The 18267-nt window shown below is 41.6% G+C and overlaps 2 protein-coding genes across 3 annotated transcripts; both read left to right on the top strand.

Annotated features, from left to right (window-relative positions):
• The first annotated feature begins 57 nt into the window (after window positions 1–57).
• On the top strand, window positions 58–4949 carry rpl18 (ribosomal protein L18). The gene is made up of 7 exons (XM_084358189.1): window positions 58–154; window positions 789–875; window positions 1044–1151; window positions 2107–2205; window positions 2347–2470; window positions 3663–3732; window positions 4816–4949. The coding sequence occupies exons 1-7, from the start codon at window positions 152–154 to the stop codon at window positions 4889–4891; spliced, it is 567 nt and encodes a 188-aa protein (XP_084214315.1). The 5' UTR covers window positions 58–151; the 3' UTR covers window positions 4892–4949.
• Window positions 4950–5296: 347 nt separating this feature from the next.
• Window positions 5297–17169, top strand: sphk2 (sphingosine kinase 2). 2 transcript variants are annotated; one of them, XM_084358169.1, is made up of 8 exons: window positions 5297–5398; window positions 7582–9231; window positions 11258–11407; window positions 11806–11900; window positions 12009–12124; window positions 12728–12931; window positions 13056–14637; window positions 15216–17169. In XM_084358169.1, the coding sequence occupies exons 2-8, from the start codon at window positions 8769–8771 to the stop codon at window positions 15276–15278; spliced, it is 2673 nt and encodes an 890-aa protein (XP_084214295.1). In that variant the 5' UTR covers window positions 5297–5398; window positions 7582–8768; the 3' UTR covers window positions 15279–17169. The 2 variants fall into 2 exon arrangements, with proteins under 2 accessions (XP_084214295.1, XP_084214296.1); XM_084358170.1 differs by lacking the exon at window positions 5297–5398 and adding an exon at window positions 7062–7085.
• Window positions 17170–18267: the final 1098 nt, after the last annotated feature.

The following is an 18267-nucleotide window of genomic DNA, read 5'->3' as shown; positions in this document are numbered from 1 at the left end:
ACTAGAGGCAGCCTCATGGATCACCACATGTTTTGATTTTGGTCATAGCAGGAAGCGCTAACCCTTCAGCCAATCAGAGACCCGAGATTTCAGCGCACAGTTTATCGCGAGACCTCAGCTCTTCCTTTTCCCTTTTCGCTCTGAGTCCAAGATGGTAGGTACCGCTAGTAGAAAACTTAAAATACGAAAGCCTGACTATCCACGGTCATCCTCTGAATTAAAGCATCCCGTATTTTTAATGGCAATCATAAGTAGTTGTCGACATCATTTACGTTGAAGTCCTGTCATGATTTTGTGTTATTTGACCATGTAAACCGGATTAGCTTAACCTGTTTGCTCGCTCCGTACAGGCAGCCACATCACAACCTCATGTGGGTCAGAAACGAGCTTAAAAGTGGTCACAATGCGGAATATTATGTTAAAACAATAATATACGTTTCCTAAAAGTTATCGTGTTTATAAATGTAAAACTCAGCCATACGTAAAAGTGTAAGCTTGTTAGCTGTGTAGCTCATGTTAGCTGTGGAGTGTCAACGTGTGAACCGGCCTGCACTATGACAATTAGAGCTGTTTAAGTTATCTCAAGATACATAACCATTTAATTAATGCTTTAAATGCTGCTCATACCTATGGTTTGGCAGTGGTAGACTCCAATATAAGCTGTTCAGTTGAATCTGGATGTAATGGGTGTCATTGCTGTTATACAGGATGTTTAATGTCACATTTACATGTGGTGCTTGTAACTGCATGAAATTGTTGTATTAATGTTCTTCTGTGTGCTTTTCAAGGGAGTCGACATCAGGCACAACAAGGACCGCAAGGTGCACAGGAAAGAACCAAAAAGCCAGGATATCTATCTGAGGCTCCTGGTCAAGGTAATTTAAAGTCACACTTAATGCTAGATTTATTGGAATGATATCAGCAGCAGCACAGTTATTCCTCTCTAAGCCTTGAACGTTCAAATCTGTTGATAATATGCATGTTTTTACCACTACATGGTCTCATCCTATAAAGTTACTAACCACCCTGTTTGGTTCTTACAGTTGTACAGGTTCCTGGCCCGTCGCTCCAATGCTCCCTTCAACAAGGTCGTCCTGAGGAGGCTCTTCATGAGCAGAACCAACAGGCCCCCCATCTCCATCTCCCGTCTGGTAAGTCTCTATCCTCTCATCCTGCCCAACACTAACGGTGTAAGTTTTTGATTGTAGGGGTTGCACCAGTTCGATCCCCCAGATCTGATTAGACTAGATTCAATACAGTGTCTGTCAAGATTTCTAAAATCCCACCATCAGTTTCATTCACTCAGTCACAGTGGGCAGATGTTTTAAGTGCCACAGCGTCCCTGGCCTCGTGTGACCTTGCATAAAAATGATGCAATGAGTTGTGTGCACTGAGGTGTACAGAATTTAAAATCAGGGGAAGTCGGTGGTATCATAAATAGATGGTATCTGTAGGTGTCCTGATTTAAGGTGTGGGTAGTTAGATCATTGAACTGCTGCATCTCTGGTGGTTTTTCATTAGGCTTTTCTACTTCCCAGTGGCCCTGAATTTTGTGATGTGGTGGGATTAGGTTAACAAATGTAGATAGCGGTCAGTGTCTATTTTTTAGTAGTAGGAAAGAAGGAAGGAAATGCTATTGTAGGCATCATGTTATCCACACAGGCTGCATAGTTAATCAAAATATTATTGAAATTGCACTGTGGGCATGTGTAATATCCAAGTCATAGGTGTAATTTTATTAAAGGTAAAATATAACAAAACAGCGTTATGACGATGCCCTAGCTTACAGATCTTGTCCTCCAGATGTGGTAAATGTTTGTTTGATACAGACCCCAACAACTGTCGCATTATGATTCAATGAAAAAGTGACATCCCAGTAATCGTGACTCAGATAATCTTAAAATATGTCTATTCTTTTTGTATCATATTGTGCAGCCCTATTCATGTTATCAAGCCAATAACTGCACTTAACTTGCATCATATTGCCCAATTACCAACCAGACCATGTAGTAATACCAGTTTAATATTGATTATGTATGACCCTTTTAAGTTGTTCAGACATGTGATTGTGTGCTGAATTTCTCACTTTGCTTCCATTGCAACCAGATCCGTAAGATGAAGATGCCCGGCCGTGAGAACAGAACTGCTGTTGTTGTGGGAACAGTCACTGATGATGTCAGGATTCAGGATCTTCCCAAACTGAAGGTAACCTGCCTCTTTATCAGAACGGCAGACTTCACCTGTTGCTGTTTCTCTTGAGGCTTTACTTCAGTCCATAAAGGATCCTCTCGCATCACTGTTGTTGGCATTCTCTGAGATGGTCCTCATCTTCTGTTTATCCCACAGATCTGCGCTCTGAGAGTTACCGATGGTGCCCGCCACAGGATCCTGAAGGCAGGTGGTCAGGTGATGACCTTTGACCAGCTGGCTTTGGCTGCTCCTAAAGGACAGGGCACCGTGCTGCTGTCAGGTAACCAAACATGTAGATTTACATTCAAATTATATTGTGACAGGATTGTAGTAGATATAGTTGTTCCGTTGGTACAAATTTCAAATGTGGTCCTTTTTAACAGTCTACTCAGTATAACTATATAATGCCATTAGGAATACCCATGTTAAATTATACTCCTGCTGCCTTTATCCTAAGATGGGTGTCTGCAGGGATGAGAGATGAATAGTTGTTTGAGAACTGTTTGTAGTCCACATACTTTTTGTAATTTCACATTGGCAGGTTTTAGTTGCTTTAACAAGGCTTTTGATGATGCTACCACATGGTAATGCACACTGGACTACTGCTCTCTTGTGTTGCGGAGTGATGTAGATTTTTGCTCTTGTGAGGGAATTTGATCTGTTATGCTGCAGATAAGAATACTGTTTGAGTGAGGAAAGCAGGTTTTGATGTGTAGTCTGGCCTGGTTGTTGGCAATTAAATGGTAGATATTCAAATTTCTCTGTCATCATGTGTAAGTTTTGCTGACCTCACTTTGTTTCCATTTGTCAGGGTGAAACCCAAATGTGTCTCTGGTAATGCTTTGTGTGACAGGGTTCTATTTAAAGATAAAAAATATTACCTAATGCCGACTATCGGCATCAAGTGTTTGTGAAGAAATCATGTTGTGATGGTTTTTAGTGAATCAATCCCCCATCAATGTGAGGAATTGGTGTCTGGTATCTGCTGTATCAGGCCGTTATCTTTGAACCGTTGTCTAGTCAACTATCAGTACAACGGTTCAGATATATTCTGTACAGTCTGCTCATCCATATGGTTATTTCATGAGGCCAAAAACAAAGAAGTGGTTAAATTGCAATTTATTACACGTTTAAAAAAAGACCAGTAAATCAAGAATCACAAAAGAAAGTACATGTTTAACAATATTACTTTTCTCTCAACTATTATTTTAAAATTACTTTATCAGAACTGTAATTAAAGGAAATGTTAGTCACCTAGCCACTCTAAGATATTTATAAAGTGTAATTTGAGCCAAAATACAACGCTTGGATTAATTTTTAATCTCTGCCACAAGCAGGTACAAATGTGCATATTGTTTTTTTTTTTAAATGTGAAATATTGGCATTAAATATATAAATTGAAAATTGTTTTTGAGATGCTTTAACATTTTGAACTGCTTTTAACCTTTAACATTTTTTTTTTCTCCCTCCAGGACCCCGCAAAGGCAGACAGGTGTACAGGCACTTTGGAAAAGCTCCTGGAACTCCTCACAGCCACACCAAGTATGTAAACGGTTGACGTGTAAAACTATAATCTCTTATCAAAATTTTGGGCTACTAAATTGCCTGGAAATTAGTTAAAAGGTGTGTTTGTCTTCACATTCAGCATTTACTGACTGTAGTTTCTGCCACATGCACTCTATCGTGCATTGTCTGCGTTTCCCTCCATTTCTTGCCCTTTATCTCCTCTTTACCTTTTCCTTTTGTCTCCCTTGTGAAGGAAAATAGATGTTTAGTTGCCAGGTTTGTCTGGTCAATGCGATCATTTACAGCATTTGGTTGGCTGACTTGTCCGTAATAGGTAGTAGCCAAATGCATTGTTCAAGTGTACCAGGAAAGTTGGCCCTGTTAGTCCGATTGTTGGGAAAAACCCTGTTGCCAGGATCTTTTGTTAAATTCTGGCACTTCACCAAAACAAATTTATCTTTATTATAAGTGTTGCTCTTAGTTTATTGAGCGCTGTCATACATGGTTACAGTGTGTTGTGCAGATGTAGTTAGATTTATGAGCAGATAATGGGTCTTCTCAAGGTGTTATATTTAACATTAATGATGACTGTAAGCTGTGACAGTGACCTAGAAAGCACAATACCAGTTCCTTGAGATTTAAGCAGCTTAATGGATGTCAGTCATTGATTTAATCATTTCCAACTGTGCTTTTCCTACTCTTACATGTCATATCTTGTGTTAAAGTAAATAAACTCCACAGCCACACTTCTTTAATATAACCATGATTTCAAGAGGATCCGAACACCATTGTCAACCTTTTTCAGTCAAAATCTTCATTATATCATAGTAAAACTCCTCACATTTGTTATTGGATAGAGTTGTTGCCTCAGAGCTTTGAAAACAAGAAACTCACTGCTGTTAAGCTGCAATTGTATGAGCAATTTACAAACAATGTGTCGTCAGAACATAAACACTGGATGAGTAATTGTCACTCAAGTTGTTGTTGTTTTTATAACGATGACCAATTTTGGTAATGAGGGCTCAGGTAGAGAGTGACTAAAGCTTCAAGTATTTGTCTGTAGTTATGTGAATGTTTGTGATGTCATCATCTTATACTAAATTACTCTTTCTCCTCTAGGCCCTACATCCGCTCCAAGGGCAGGAAGTTCGAGAGGGCTCGTGGTCGCAGAGCCAGCCGTGGCTACAAGAACTAGTGTCTGTTTTGTTTTCCATACAATCTGATACGAATAAAAGATCGACTGTACAAAATGAGTTGTTTTTGTGTTTTTTTTATTATTGGACTGTTGAAAATGCATGCGTCTGTGACATTCATTTAACTCAAGCAGCTGGTTAACATCACAGTAGAGGACTGGGATATAGCAAAAAAAATAAATAAATAAATGTACAAGTCATTCCCTGTTTATTACCCTTTATTTCAATGGCCAGCTCTGAAGTGTTAAAATTTATCTGACGTCACCAATCTTTTGATCATTATCGATAAGAGTTGGTCAGGAGAAAAAGTGACTTGGCCAGGAAGTGGTGGTCTGTCAATGATTGGAGAATGTCGGTGGGTGTTGCAGTGTTTTCCTTATCGCCATTGGATTTCCTCTCCGCCGCTCAAAGCTGCTGCTGCTGCGTCTCCAGGCACTTCCTGCACCGAGCCACAGTTTTCAAGGCAAGCAAGCGACTATTTGTCGTCGTGAGAGGGGGGACAAGATGAGGTAAATTTCTTGGCTATTTTTTTTGCTTAAATGTATTGTATTTCAATTGGTCTCTTCCTGATTTGGTGCCGGCGAAAATATCACGCTTAAAAGTTGGGAATTTTTGTTATCCGGCTTGATAGAGCAGATCATATCGCCTGTTAGCTAACGTTGTCATCTCCTGTTTTCTGCGCTAACTTGGTACCTCCATCAAACCAATCAATACATGAGTCAAATGAGTTTTCAGTGTACCCATACTGATGCCTGAGTGGCTTTCAAGAGAATAAAGTGATAGTGTTGAAAGTTAGCTTTAACTTGGGCTACGTTAAGTAGCAAACTGCTAGCCAATGCTAACTGACAACGCTGTGTTGCGCTTGTCTGGCAGCAGTTTACAGTAGCTACTGTATTCATAACATTAGCCTGCGTTTGCTATCCTTGATTTAAGGTTTCGTTTCCTGTCTTCAACTCAAACCACTTTCTGCTTCTGGACAACAATTTAAAAGACTGCAACATTTATGAAAATGCCTTCATCTTGTAACTTGAGCTAAAACTGGAGTTAGGTGAAGTATTTCAGCTGGCTAACAGCCTGTCAACCTGCTAGCTAACATTAGGTGGATGACATCGGTAAAGTTTAACGGTCAAACGTAGCTTTTACTTTGCATCATCAGGGTTGTTAGAAAAGCTCTTAGCGCTGATGTTAAGTGTGTTAGCCGTGGCCTGAGTAAGTATGTGAATGCTGTTGAGTTCAGAGTATAAGCTAGCCCCAAAATACCCCGAAGTCACTCAACAGCAGCCTCATTGTGTGGGGAGACAAAATTAGCCCGCTGACATTATTTGTGGGTGTCCCCGCCCTGCATTTCAAGGACGTAAGGTGCAACAATGGGCATCAGTGAGGTCCTTTTATGTGTGCGTTTTTTTTTTAATCAAGACAGGACATCAGCCAAGTATTGATTGTGTCTGCACCACAGATTGCATAATGTTTCCTGCCTGTTATAAACCTTGACAGAAAGATGTGATCAGTTCCACGGTGATAGTCCAATAATTGTACTTTGACCACTGAAGTTTGATAAACTTGACCCTGGCCTTTAACATAATTGATCAGCTGTTTCCTAAAATGATAATAATAATAATGAATGAAACTTTATTATGATCCATATTACATACAGGGAGACCTTTTTCAAAAGTCATTAAACTAGTCAAAATCATTTTCCATGAGAGACTATGTTTCTCCTTATGCACCTATTTCTTGATTGGGAAATTTTGTACTAATGCGTGTTGCAAAACCTCTATAATCTAGTACCATTCAGGTCAGTAATTAGCAAAATCTCAATCCTAGACTTCAGTTGTGAAAGAGAAAATGTTTCTCCAAATCCTGTGTAGAAAAAAGGCCTAAACATGAAAGTGCCAACCAGATGTGGTCAGTCTCATGCAACCTTTCGTCCAAAAGTTACATTTTGTCTCGGGGAGTAAGAAGAAATTGTTGATCCAGTGTTTAGGCATTCTGTGAGGAGAGTTAGTTGAAATATTTAATCTTTTTGTGTCAATTCTTGTGAAACTGTTGAAGCTGAGCGGCTGTCAGTGAGATTCAGCCAAGTCAGGTGTGGTGAATAGGCTTGATTGTAGGGTGGAGCTAAGCCGGCATAAAAGGAGCAGCCAGAAGTTGTTCAGTTACAGTTTGTCTCGGGCGAGAAGCTGTGAACTACTGCTGGTGAGTAAGAAGAAATTGTAGATCCAGACAAACAGGTCCAAATCCTGTGTAGAAAAAAGGCCTAAACATGCATGTGCAAACCAGATGTGGTCAATCTCATGCAACCTTTCGTCCAAAATAATGTGACGTCTCAGCAAGGCTGTTGAGGATGTGTGACTGTGAGTCATTTCTGTGCAAAGACGCACCTCAGGTCAAGGGGCTTGATGGATCTTGTATTGCTTCACCCTGTAACTGTAATCTCTTCCTCTTATCGTGACCGCTCGCCTCTGTACGCTAAATGTGATACAGAAATATTCACCTTTGCACGGTGAAACCTCAGGTGAATCTGAAGTATAATTCATTAGATTTATTTCGTTTATTTCACTTCCTTCTTTACGTCAAATCGTTACCCATCTGCCCTGAAAGTGCGTTTAAGTGAACCTTAAACTTCTGCTATAGTTTTGTCCACATCTGCAATTGATCGTTTTCGTCCTCTCCTCCTTTTGTCCTCTTTCAGGAACAGAGATCTCCGGGAGGGAACGTGAGGTTTGACTAAAGGACAATACCATGACATAAACTTAAGGACCGTCCTGGAACTGTCTCCTTGTTCGTCTTTTGTTTTGTTTCTGTTTTTTTTATTTGTTTGTTGTCTGGTGTCCACCTGTCTTACCTGGTGTTCACCCTCTTCTTCTTGCGGAGAACAGATAATGAAGTAAATGCTTGTGTATTTCTTTGGATGAAACTCTAATGTATCACACTACTGTCTAGAGGTCTGGCCTTGTCACTCCCCTCGTCTGCCTCGTATATATCAGAGATTAAAGATAGCAATAGAGGTATCAAAGGTCTTTTCTAAAGCCTGCACTTATCGTATCTTTGTGGCATTAATTGCATTTTGGCCAGCACTTATCTTACAGCATACTCTACAGAGGTCTTTACTTGTGTATTAATTTAATTTAATTGTTGTAGCCTCCTTGTCTCTAAACAAGGTGTGTTTGTCTTATTCATTCTTAATTTTTTTTCGAAGCAATGAAGATTCAGTTTTGTCCTTCTGTGTAATTATTTAAAGATTTATTGTTAATGTGTAGTAGCTGCTCAGCTGCCTTATGTTTTTATCACAATAGGCGGATTTATGTTGTAATGTAAAGTGTTTTTTTTTTTGTTTTTTTTACTTATGCAATCTTTGTGAAGAAAACTTTTGTTTAAATGACTGATCTCGTAATGGAAAATATTCATGTCTAAGTCCTGTTGTTGTTGTTGTTGTTGAATTTGTTGAAGTGTTTCTTTTCCACTGGCAGTAAACTGTAGAAGCTGACGGCTCTTCAGATCAAACTGTGATGGGAGCTTTCTAACTGTGACGCAAAGACTGGTAGTAGTTCCTATCTTCACTGGATGAATACTCAGAAAAACCTTTAAACTGGAAGACTTTGATTTTTCTTCTGAAATGGACAAACAGGAACAGAAACTCAGAACTGATTTTTTTTTTTTGGTGACTTTATCTCTGAATTGAAGCACTGGAGAGGGACAATGATTTTGAGGAGATTTCAGGGATAAAGTTCTCAGACTGACTTTAAGAAACATTTTTCCCTGCATATCCTGCTGTGGTGGAATTTTTTTTTGCCAAATTTCACTCTTCAAGCATCCAGCAGTAAAAAACACTTGTAAGACTGACTTTTTCCTGAAACTGTGTCCGCTTCAGCATTGAGGATGCGATCTCCAGAGCCTTCTTCACCGTCCACGGCAGAAGCCCTCCTTCACGGCCAGTTTGCCAGCTGGGGAACCGGCAGCAACGGCAACAATAACAGCTGCCCCAACAGCCCTGGTGGTCCAGGGGGACTCTCCCCTGCTGCCTCCCCCACTCCGGCTCCGGCCTCCAACTATGCCTTGACCCTCACCCACACTCACATACATATCCAGCGTCTGTCACCACGGCCGGGGAAGGAAGCCCGTCTCCTGCTGCCTTTATCTGAGCTAGTGGGGTGCAGCTGCCCTCGTGCCCCCGCGCCCCCTCTCCTGGTGCTGTACTGGTATCCGCCAGGCAAACGACGGAAAGGGGTGTCCCGGCGCAGGCAGGTGAGGGCCTACCTGGCGGAAAGCAGGGCTGAAGCTGAGCGGTGGTCGGCTGCTGTGCAATGTCTTCTCAGAGATGTGACCGTCACTGCTGACACAGGTGAGTGTGTCTCACTAGAGGCTGGCTTGTCCATGTTGGGTGCTTGTTGTTAGATGGTTTGACATGCTGCAGGGCCATACAGGTGATTGTGGAAGCCCATTGGCTCCACTGCATAGATTACTGACTGATACTTTTTGGGCCGATGCTGATACCAATATTAGGAAGTAAAAATGTATACAGACATTCTTGGCAGTGATCCTTATGGTATTTGCTCCACGTCTGTCACTGCTGCTCTTACGTTTGTTTAGTTATACATTAGTTATTTAATTATGTTTAAAGGTCTTCTATGCACTGGACCTCATGTTTGATTTGTGTTTTTGTTTTGTTATCTAGATTATAATAACCTGTTTCTCATTTTATCTAGCTGTGGTGGTAATGTTTTGACTGTGGTAGTCCACCACTCCTGAATGAATGTAGAGGAAACACTGCTTTTATTAAGGAGTCCTGGGCATTGATATACTATTGAGTTTAAGTGCATGGCTTTATCAAAGGGCACTGTGGTTAGTCTAGAGCAGGTAATGGTGTCGTTTTCTTTGCCTGACCTTTAAGGTTGTCCATGTGAATAAGAGCTGAATTCCTGTCCTTCACTACATGAAACCGCACAATGTTGCCTCACACTGCTTTGATTTATGCCTCCTTTGTAAATGTGGCTATACTTAGCTTCATGTCACAGTGACCACAGACCTTTCTGTATGTACAGCACACACATTTTGTCACAGGTGACACAATTGGTACCAAGAGCGGTGAAGCGTTTTCTCAGTGTATGTAGCAAAAAAACAAAGAGGGATTAGCACTAATACACCCTAAGAGGCTGTGAGATTTATTATTCAGAGTATTTAGTTTGGACTTTTGTTTGTTTGTTTCACATAAGTACATCTTATTCTAGACTTTATTTATCTAATACTTCTTTGTTTTTCTGTCCTTATCTGTCCTGCACACACGGTCTGCATCGTTCAGTGTCATATGTGGAGACAAAGAGGGTGGGGCTGCTGCACCCCTTCCCATGCGCTGTATCCCCCAGCTTCAATTATCAAGCAGATAGCAAGGCCCCGCTCAGTGTTTACTTTGTCTACTGTGTGTGTGTTTACCTTTTTCTCACCATGACCTCATACACTTTCCTAGCGTCTCACATATCTTCCTTTTGCCTTCCTTTTCTGTAAACGTAATCCTTTACTCTCAAATCTCTTTAATCTTCTTTTTTGTTTTCCTCAGTCTTTACCTATCCACTCACTGTCTCTTTCTCCCAGCAGTGATAGAACATTCATTCATTTTTAATTTTTCCCAGTCAGTTTGTCTCTCGTCTGCTCCTGCTTCATTCATACTCTGCTGCAGTTTACCCTGTTTTTCTCGTTCATTCTCTCTCTTCTCTCCGTCATAGTTTGCTCTCCTCATCACTTCATTTCTGAATGACTTTGTTTGGTGAATTTTTATGCTTATTGGCATTATAGCTGTGGTCAGTTGGGTTTCCTGTTAATTTGCTTTGCTGCAGTTTGTTGCATAATCCAGGATTATCTGAGAGTGCAGGCATTTCATCTCCTTCCCTGCACCACTGACATCCTTGTACACTATACTAAATCTTAGATTGATTTTCAGATGCTTTTTATTTATTCAAAGCTTCACACCTGGGCTGAGGGAAGGGTGAGAGAGAGAAGAGTGTCTCAGTTTTCTTGCCTCTTTACCTCAACTGGACGGATAATACATAATTTGCCTCTGTACACAGCTGTTTTGTTTAATTTCTATATTCTGATATTAAATGTTGTTCTGTACCATGTATCTGAATTTAAATGATTAACAGACACGCTCTTGAGCGACAGCATTGTGCAGTGTGAAGTAGATCTGTGAGGTGAAATAAAAGAGGCTCAAATGGTTGAATGCACTCAAAGTCCAGGGTTGGGCAACACTGTGTAATGACAGCTCCCCGTTGGCGTGCTTTGAATGCAGTGAACCTCTAGTTCCTTTTCTTTGTTCTGAACAAAAAACTGTGTGAGTATTAACTTATTCATACTCTGCCTTCTTTTTCAAACAGAATTTTCAAGAAGTCTGCTACCTCGTCCCAGGCGACTACTGTTATTGGTCAATCCCTTCAGTGGGAGAGGCCAGGCAATGCAGTGGTGTCAGACCCACATCCTGCCAATGATCAGAGAGGCCAACATCAGCTACAACCTTATACAGACAGGTAACACACCAAAGCAAGATTAGGTAGAGAAAACATTTACAACCCTGATTCCAAAAAAGTTGGGATGCTGTTTAAAACGTAAATAAAACAGAATTCAATCATTTGCAACAAGCTGTGTTTACGGACAACAGGTTTTACGAAGCATTCCTGAGCCTGTGCACTAAAATCCACCTGTGTTTCACCTTGACAATAATGGAGCATTTTCAAGGATGCCCCTTTCATACACAATCATGATGCTATCATGCTGTTTTTAATTGAGTGTAAATGCACATTAATATTAGCAAATTATCAGATTCTGCTTTAAGTTTTACAGGGTCACAACTCTTTTTTTTTTTGGAATTGGGTTTGTACATAAACATACACATCTAACAATTGTTGACTTAATTAATCTGTCTTAGAGCGCCAGAACCATGCCAGAGAGCTTATCAGAGAGCTATCACTCCCAGAGTGGGACGGCATCATCATTGTTTCTGGAGATGGCCTGCTGCATGAGGTGGGTACTGTTTAAGATGAAAATATACAGGTATTTTTGCATCACATACATGTACAGCTTTAAGTGTGTCCATCAATATGATTTTCTGAATTCCTTGTGGCCCTGTAGGTAATTAATGGGCTGATGGAGCGCCCTGACTGGGAACAAGCAATAAAAACACCTGTCGGCATACTGCCCTGTGGCTCTGGGAATGCACTGGCTGGCTCCATCAACCATAATGCAGGGTAAGAGTATCTCATTCATGTCTGTGAAGGTGAGAGTTGTGTGTCCTTTGCACAACTCTGAAGCTGAGGAACTAGGGCATTACTCAGCAAAAAGTGGTAAATAAGAATAATCAAAGTCATACCTCTTATCTGCATTTTGTTATCTTAGTCCCTGTCTGCAGATAATCAGTCCTGTTATGTTCATAGGTTGCTGTTCACCCCTTGACATTTAAAAATGGTTTATGAGCTCAGCATTATGAGACTCTGCCCCGTGTTGAACTCTTGTATCATACATTTTACAATCCATCTTGCTAAACAGTTTGTTGTATTAAAATGTTACTTTTATCAACTAAAACAGACTGCTGGCATAAACAGAGATTCACTAATTATGCATATGTGGATTTATCCAGCTATAATTACAGATTTACCTCGTTCTGAACTTGCACCTCGTTGTCTTTAAACAAAAGAACACAACGTTGCTTTTCACCACCTGGTTATCTACAGTTATCTCTGCATAGCGGAAGGACTCTGTATTGACCTGTTGTCTGAACCGTTCTTATCTTAACTGACATGAGGTGTTCTTGTCCTCTTCTGTTTTTTTTTGTTTTTTTAAATCTCCCTCAGGTATGACATGTGCCTTCGGGAGCCCCTCCTTTTGAACTGCTGCTTTTTGCTCTGTCGAGGCGGTGTCAAACCCATGGATGTTGTCTCTGTGACGACAAGTCCTCCTCCATCCAACAACAATCGTACTGCAGCACCCAGGAGACTGTTTTCTTTCCTTTCTGTTGCCTGGGGCTTTGTGTCCGATGTGGATATAGAGAGTGAGAGGTGGGTGTGGGATTGCTTATACTGTGAGAAACATCCACTGTTGGCTTTGTTGGACTAAGCATTTTTCTATTTCTCACACAATATCACTTAAAGATACTTTACTTGAAATCTTTCCTTATTCCAGGTATCGTGGCCTGGGCTCTGCTCGCTTCACCCTAGGCACCCTGGTGCGGATAGCTTCTCTTCGTTCCTACAAGGGTCGTCTGTCCTACCTGCCTCCCTCTATTTGCACCGCATCACCAGATGCCACACCTCCTCCACCAAGGAGACCCCTCTCCCGCAGTATCACAGAAGGCCTGGAGGGCTTCTGCCGAACGCCCATCCATCGCACCTGCTCTGACATGGGCATCAGCGAACAGAGGAGCCTGCGCAGGGGCGAGGGAGAGAGGGAAAAAGAGGAGAGGCAGAGAGAAAGGGAGAGGAGAAGAGAGAGGGCGAGGGGAGGAGGAACCGGCGTTGTGAGGGCAAGCAGCCTGGCGGAGGACAGAGAGAGGGAGGTGGAGATGGAAGCAGAAGCGGAGAGGTCGGGGACGAGTTCAGAATCAAATGAAAGGGATGAATGCAGTATGGGAAGGGTGGAAAGGTTGGAGGGGATCAAGGATGAAAGGGAAGATGAGGGAAGAGTGGAGCAAGACTCCAGTGAGATGGAGGACGAGGACAGGGGGAAGGATGGGGAAGGCAATGGCGGCTCTGCTGAGGGGGAGAGAGCGTTGCGTGCAGGAGAGAGGTGTGGGGTCGACATGGGGCGAGAGGCGGATGAAGAGCCAGAGGGTGGTTTCACTTACCAAGATGGCCTTCAGGAAGCCAGACAGACGCTTAGAAAGAATTCAGCCCCGTCGAGTCAGATAGCCGCCGCTCTCTTCAGCCAGCCTCTCAGTCAGGAGGCCGACACAGACTCTGGCCCTTCATACGGGGTCGAGGACATGGATCTGAATGGAACCTACTACCAGAAAGAACCTTACCCACTGGACGTTGCTCGTGAGCGATCTCTCACCATCTCCTCTCCGTTTCGTCACTCTCCCTTCTCATCTTACAAGCCCAAGACCCTGGACCAAAACCAGAACGCCTCCCGCCCGAGGCCCCTCTCCCTCCTCCAGCACTCCCATTCAAACTCCCTCCCCCCTAAACTCCCCTCCCTCTCCTTGTCTCTTTCTCCCACACCACCATCTTCACCTTCATGTGCCTCCCCACACTCCTCATCCTACCTCGTCCCCCGTCCGAACACCCCAAATTCCACCTCGCCCTCGCCGTCTATACGCACACCGTCCTCATCTTTTAACTTTGACATTGCCGAGCCAGCAGGACCCCAAAAGAACCGTCCGTTCTCACTGCCTTTAAATGTCCCTAAGGATGACTTGTTACCCCCTCTGGACCAGCCCCTTCCCACCAGAGACTGGGTCACCATCGAAGGGGACTTTGTCCTGGTCCTGGCCCTTTATCAGACCCACCTCGGGGCTGATCTTCATGCTGCACCCCAGGCCAGGTTTGACGATGGGCTGATCCACCTGACCTTTGTGCGGGCGGGGATCTCCAGAGCCACGCTGCTGAGACTGTTCTTTGCCATGGAAAGAGGAACCCACCACTCCGTCAGCTCGCCGTATGTGAGCCATGTAAGCTGCAGGGCCTTCAGGCTGCAGCCTCTGTCTACACGGGGGACGCTCACTGTGGATGGAGAGCTGGTGCCCTATGGGCCACTGCAAGCGCAGGTCAGAAAGGGGGAAAGGGCCCTTGATAGTGGCTATACTTATCATGAAATGTTGTAATCTGAGTTTAGTGAGTGTACATGATTAGATAAGGTTTGACACTGAAGGCGGGGCTTTTGATTCCCTCTACATCCACACATACACAAACCACATGCTCATGCAACGATGATATGTTTTGCAGGAGTGTGATAGATTATAGTCAATCAAAACGAATGTAAAATATAAAAGACTGTTAAGTTCCCATGTCATCTTACTGTTGTAATATATCGGCACATCTAATTTATGTCCTCCAGAAAAGACTTGACTGTGCAGAATTATGTGAAATGTTTTGAATTTTGTTTGGCACTGTGATGACATGGCAAAAAAGCAGGTACTTTATAAACTTAGAATTATTAATTGATTGTTAATCATTCACATGGTTGACATAACAAATGATAATTTTGTCCAGCCAGTAGAGAGGTGTGTTGCATCTTTAGCTGATGTACTGTAAGCTTCTTCATTATTAATGCTGTGAAATTACGTTGATGAGTTACTGTGAGATTTTTCACTGTTAATGTATGTTTTCTCTCTATATTTCACAGGTTCATCCTTCCATGGCTCGCCTCATCGTCGGCGACTCTGGAGTGAAGATTACCAGATTCTAATCAGGGATTGGTTGAGCTGATTGACAGATAAACAGCACTCTACTGAATTATGTAATCTCTGTTGTCATCTATACTCTGAGAGGGGGGGGGGGAGTATCTGAGAGACTTAAAATAGCCTGGATTGCAGAAACTGCTATTCTGGGGTTTAATGAAAGGGATAACCCACCGAGCCACGCATCATTGGAGCACGACTGCAGGGATTAATAGCAAATTTGAAAATGGATGAAAAATGCGCCTCATTGCACAGCTGTCGGATTACGCTCCGCGTACCCTGAGATGCATGAAAACTGCACAGCTTGGGATAATAAGAGGGAAGAACAATCGAATGTTTATGGGATTTTTTGTGCAGATAGTGCATGTGTTGGATGTATGCATAGTATGCATGCAGAGAAGCACTACCTGATTGTTGCCTTTTAATGAGATGGAAAGAAATCGGATTAAATTCAGAGAAAGTTGTTCTTAAACATAAAATGCTATAAAAACACATTGAGATTCACTTGGGCCAACACCCCATTTAAAATTGGTCCACACCCTTTATCCTAAACCCCTCCCCAACGTCCAAATGTTTGAGTATAAATACGTCCGTTCCTAGAAGGAATGCCTTATCTGACACTGGACAGTACAGTTGTACCTTTACCCTTTCTTACTTGTATAAGAAACCCAAATCCTCGTAATCTCTAGCCACCTATCAGAGAGTCCGTCCACTACATAAATACAACCTGGTAGACCCACCTGCCTACTGTTATCTTTGAGCACGCTTCTCTCCATTGTTTAATGACTATTTTGTCCATGCAAGTGACTCAATGTAGAGCAGCGAGATCAAGCTTGTTGGGGTCATTACACTAGTAGGAGCTATGGAACCGTTGAACGGTGACCATTACTGACATTTTTACATAATCTGCCTGTTTTTCTTAGCCAGTGGATGCACGATGATGATGTCAATGATATCAGCCTTTGCAACATATTGAACATAAAAATGTCTGGACAAAGCGAGCTTCTTTGTCAGTGGTTTTAGACTGTTCACTTTAAAGAAATGTTCCAGAATCACACACAATAGCCCTCAGCACTATTTTATGTCTACAATACATCACTATCTCTGAATAATCATCTTCGGAAAGGTAGAGGACATTACTTGCCTCTGTTGGGTAGTAATGAGTGCATTGATTTTGCACAATGACTGGAGCTGAAGCAGCACAGAAATTCACAACACTAGAAATCATATTAACTTTTAGAAACATCTAACGCAGAATCAGATGCAGTGTTTTGTTCTAGAAATGGATGCACTAGTATTAATAGCCTAGTCCAGATACTATAATAATGGATCACATTACATTCCTAGCTGAAATGAATTAAATGCCTCAAAGTTGAACGCACATAGCTTTATAAAGGTAGGATAAAATCATTTAGACGCTTTAAAATACTGCTGTGGAGAGATCATGGCACAATATTAAAATCCAGCAGCTCTGTGTTGTCACATCAGACTTTTGATCAAGAGATAAATCAGAAGTTATGAGAAGAGAAATTATCCAGCAGCATAGCCAATCTATTGAAGTAAGTGATAAAGAATAACTTGAGAATTTAAGTACTTCCAAATGATGATAACAGCTGCAGACATTGGAGCCCTACTAAGAAATGTGTTTTATGAATTAATATTTTTGAAATGTTATAATAAAACCTGCTGATATACTCTGGACAAAAGAATAAATCATTAGCATGTGCAGTGTATCAATCAGCGGGATCATGTGCCAACTGCTTGGGTCATCATCGACATATTGTATCTCATGCCTGGACAAATTAATGCCTTTGTATGATAAGCCTGTACATTCTGGCTGTTGATCATGAACTGTTCAAACCTGACTGCAGAAAATTGAGTAAAACTCTTTGCTCACCAGGCTGTTATTTTTCTTCTTTCTTCTTTTTTTTTTTTTTTTACCCTTTGAGTGCACAATGCAGCTAGTCTACCATGATTACACTGTGCTTACACACAGCTACAGAATGTGAATACAACATGTTGAGTCTAGGCTTGTAACATCACCAAATAGAAGAATCTATACACAGAGTTTTTTCTCTTTTTCTCTCAATGTTTAGGAGTTATAATAGTTTACCTTCCTAAACATGGCGCCATGGTGTTATAAACCAATTTGATTTGACAATGTCGGGGTGTAAACCCTCAATTGATAATGCCATTAAGATGTCTGTCGTGGACTGCCTGTAATGAATTTGTAATTATTACTAAAATGATGAACATATACACATATACAATGTACAGTTAATAGTTGTATATGGTTTTGAATAAATGTAACTTGAAAAGTTCTGTCTGGAGCAAATCTACTGTGCTTTTGTCACATCAATGTGCCTTGTTATTCATATGATACAGTCAGAATAGCTCATCCAGAGAGGGAAGCTGCTTTTATCAGTAACATTCTTTTGATATCTTATAGCATTGTTTAAACTACTTCCCACAAATCAAAATGTAGCCTGTCTCCGCTCCTCTCAGTCACAGTATACTAACAAACAAATGAGATAACCATAAAACAGAGTAACAGTCATTACTCCAGTAGATTGGTCCCTCAGGCAGGTAACTCAGTACAAACAACCAGTCACTAACGATGTTCTCACAATATGAATATACAGTAGTTGTGATGATATAACCTCTCGTTTGCTGTATGACCATTTTGGGAAATTTATTAGTGATTTAGGCCCAATATTAAGGGGCAAAAGCAATATATTATTTTTATACTGGTAAGTAGACGTTTGGTCTTGCCCAGTTGGAATCGAAAGCTCCAGACGGCTACTAAATACAGACCTTCAGGTGATATTGTATTGACAACTGCTGTTTCAAAGGTAAAAAAAATAACTTTCAATCTCAACTTGTGAGCCAAGGTGGACAAAACGTACTTAGCATTTGCTCAGAAAAAATGGAAATTTGCACATCTACCTTTCCATGACAACTGAAGATAAAGACAATCTGGTACAATCAAAAGCCCCA

This window comes from Pagrus pagrus (genome assembly GCF_965226575.1).
Source record: "Pagrus pagrus genome assembly, chromosome: 7".
Classification (NCBI taxonomy): Eukaryota; Metazoa; Chordata; class Actinopteri; order Spariformes; family Sparidae; genus Pagrus; species Pagrus pagrus.
Note: the sequence above shows the minus strand (reverse complement) of the source record. Positions and strands in the feature narration are given on the sequence as shown.

Excerpts from the sequence above, each read along its gene's own strand:
- sphk2 (XM_084358169.1), top strand. The coding sequence starts at position 8,769 with ATGCGATCTCCAGAGCCTTCTTCACCGTCCACGGCAGAAGCCCTCCTT. Across the intron at positions 11,408-11,805 it reads CTACAACCTTATACAGACAG|AGCGCCAGAACCATGCCAGA; the intron begins GTAACACACCAA and ends AATCTGTCTTAG. Across the intron at positions 11,901-12,008 it reads GAGATGGCCTGCTGCATGAG|GTAATTAATGGGCTGATGGA; the intron begins GTGGGTACTGTT and ends GTGGCCCTGTAG.
- rpl18 (XM_084358189.1), top strand. Across the intron at positions 876-1,043 it reads ATCTGAGGCTCCTGGTCAAG|TTGTACAGGTTCCTGGCCCG; the intron begins GTAATTTAAAGT and ends TGGTTCTTACAG. Across the intron at positions 3,733-4,815 it reads ACTCCTCACAGCCACACCAA|GCCCTACATCCGCTCCAAGG; the intron begins GTATGTAAACGG and ends TTTCTCCTCTAG.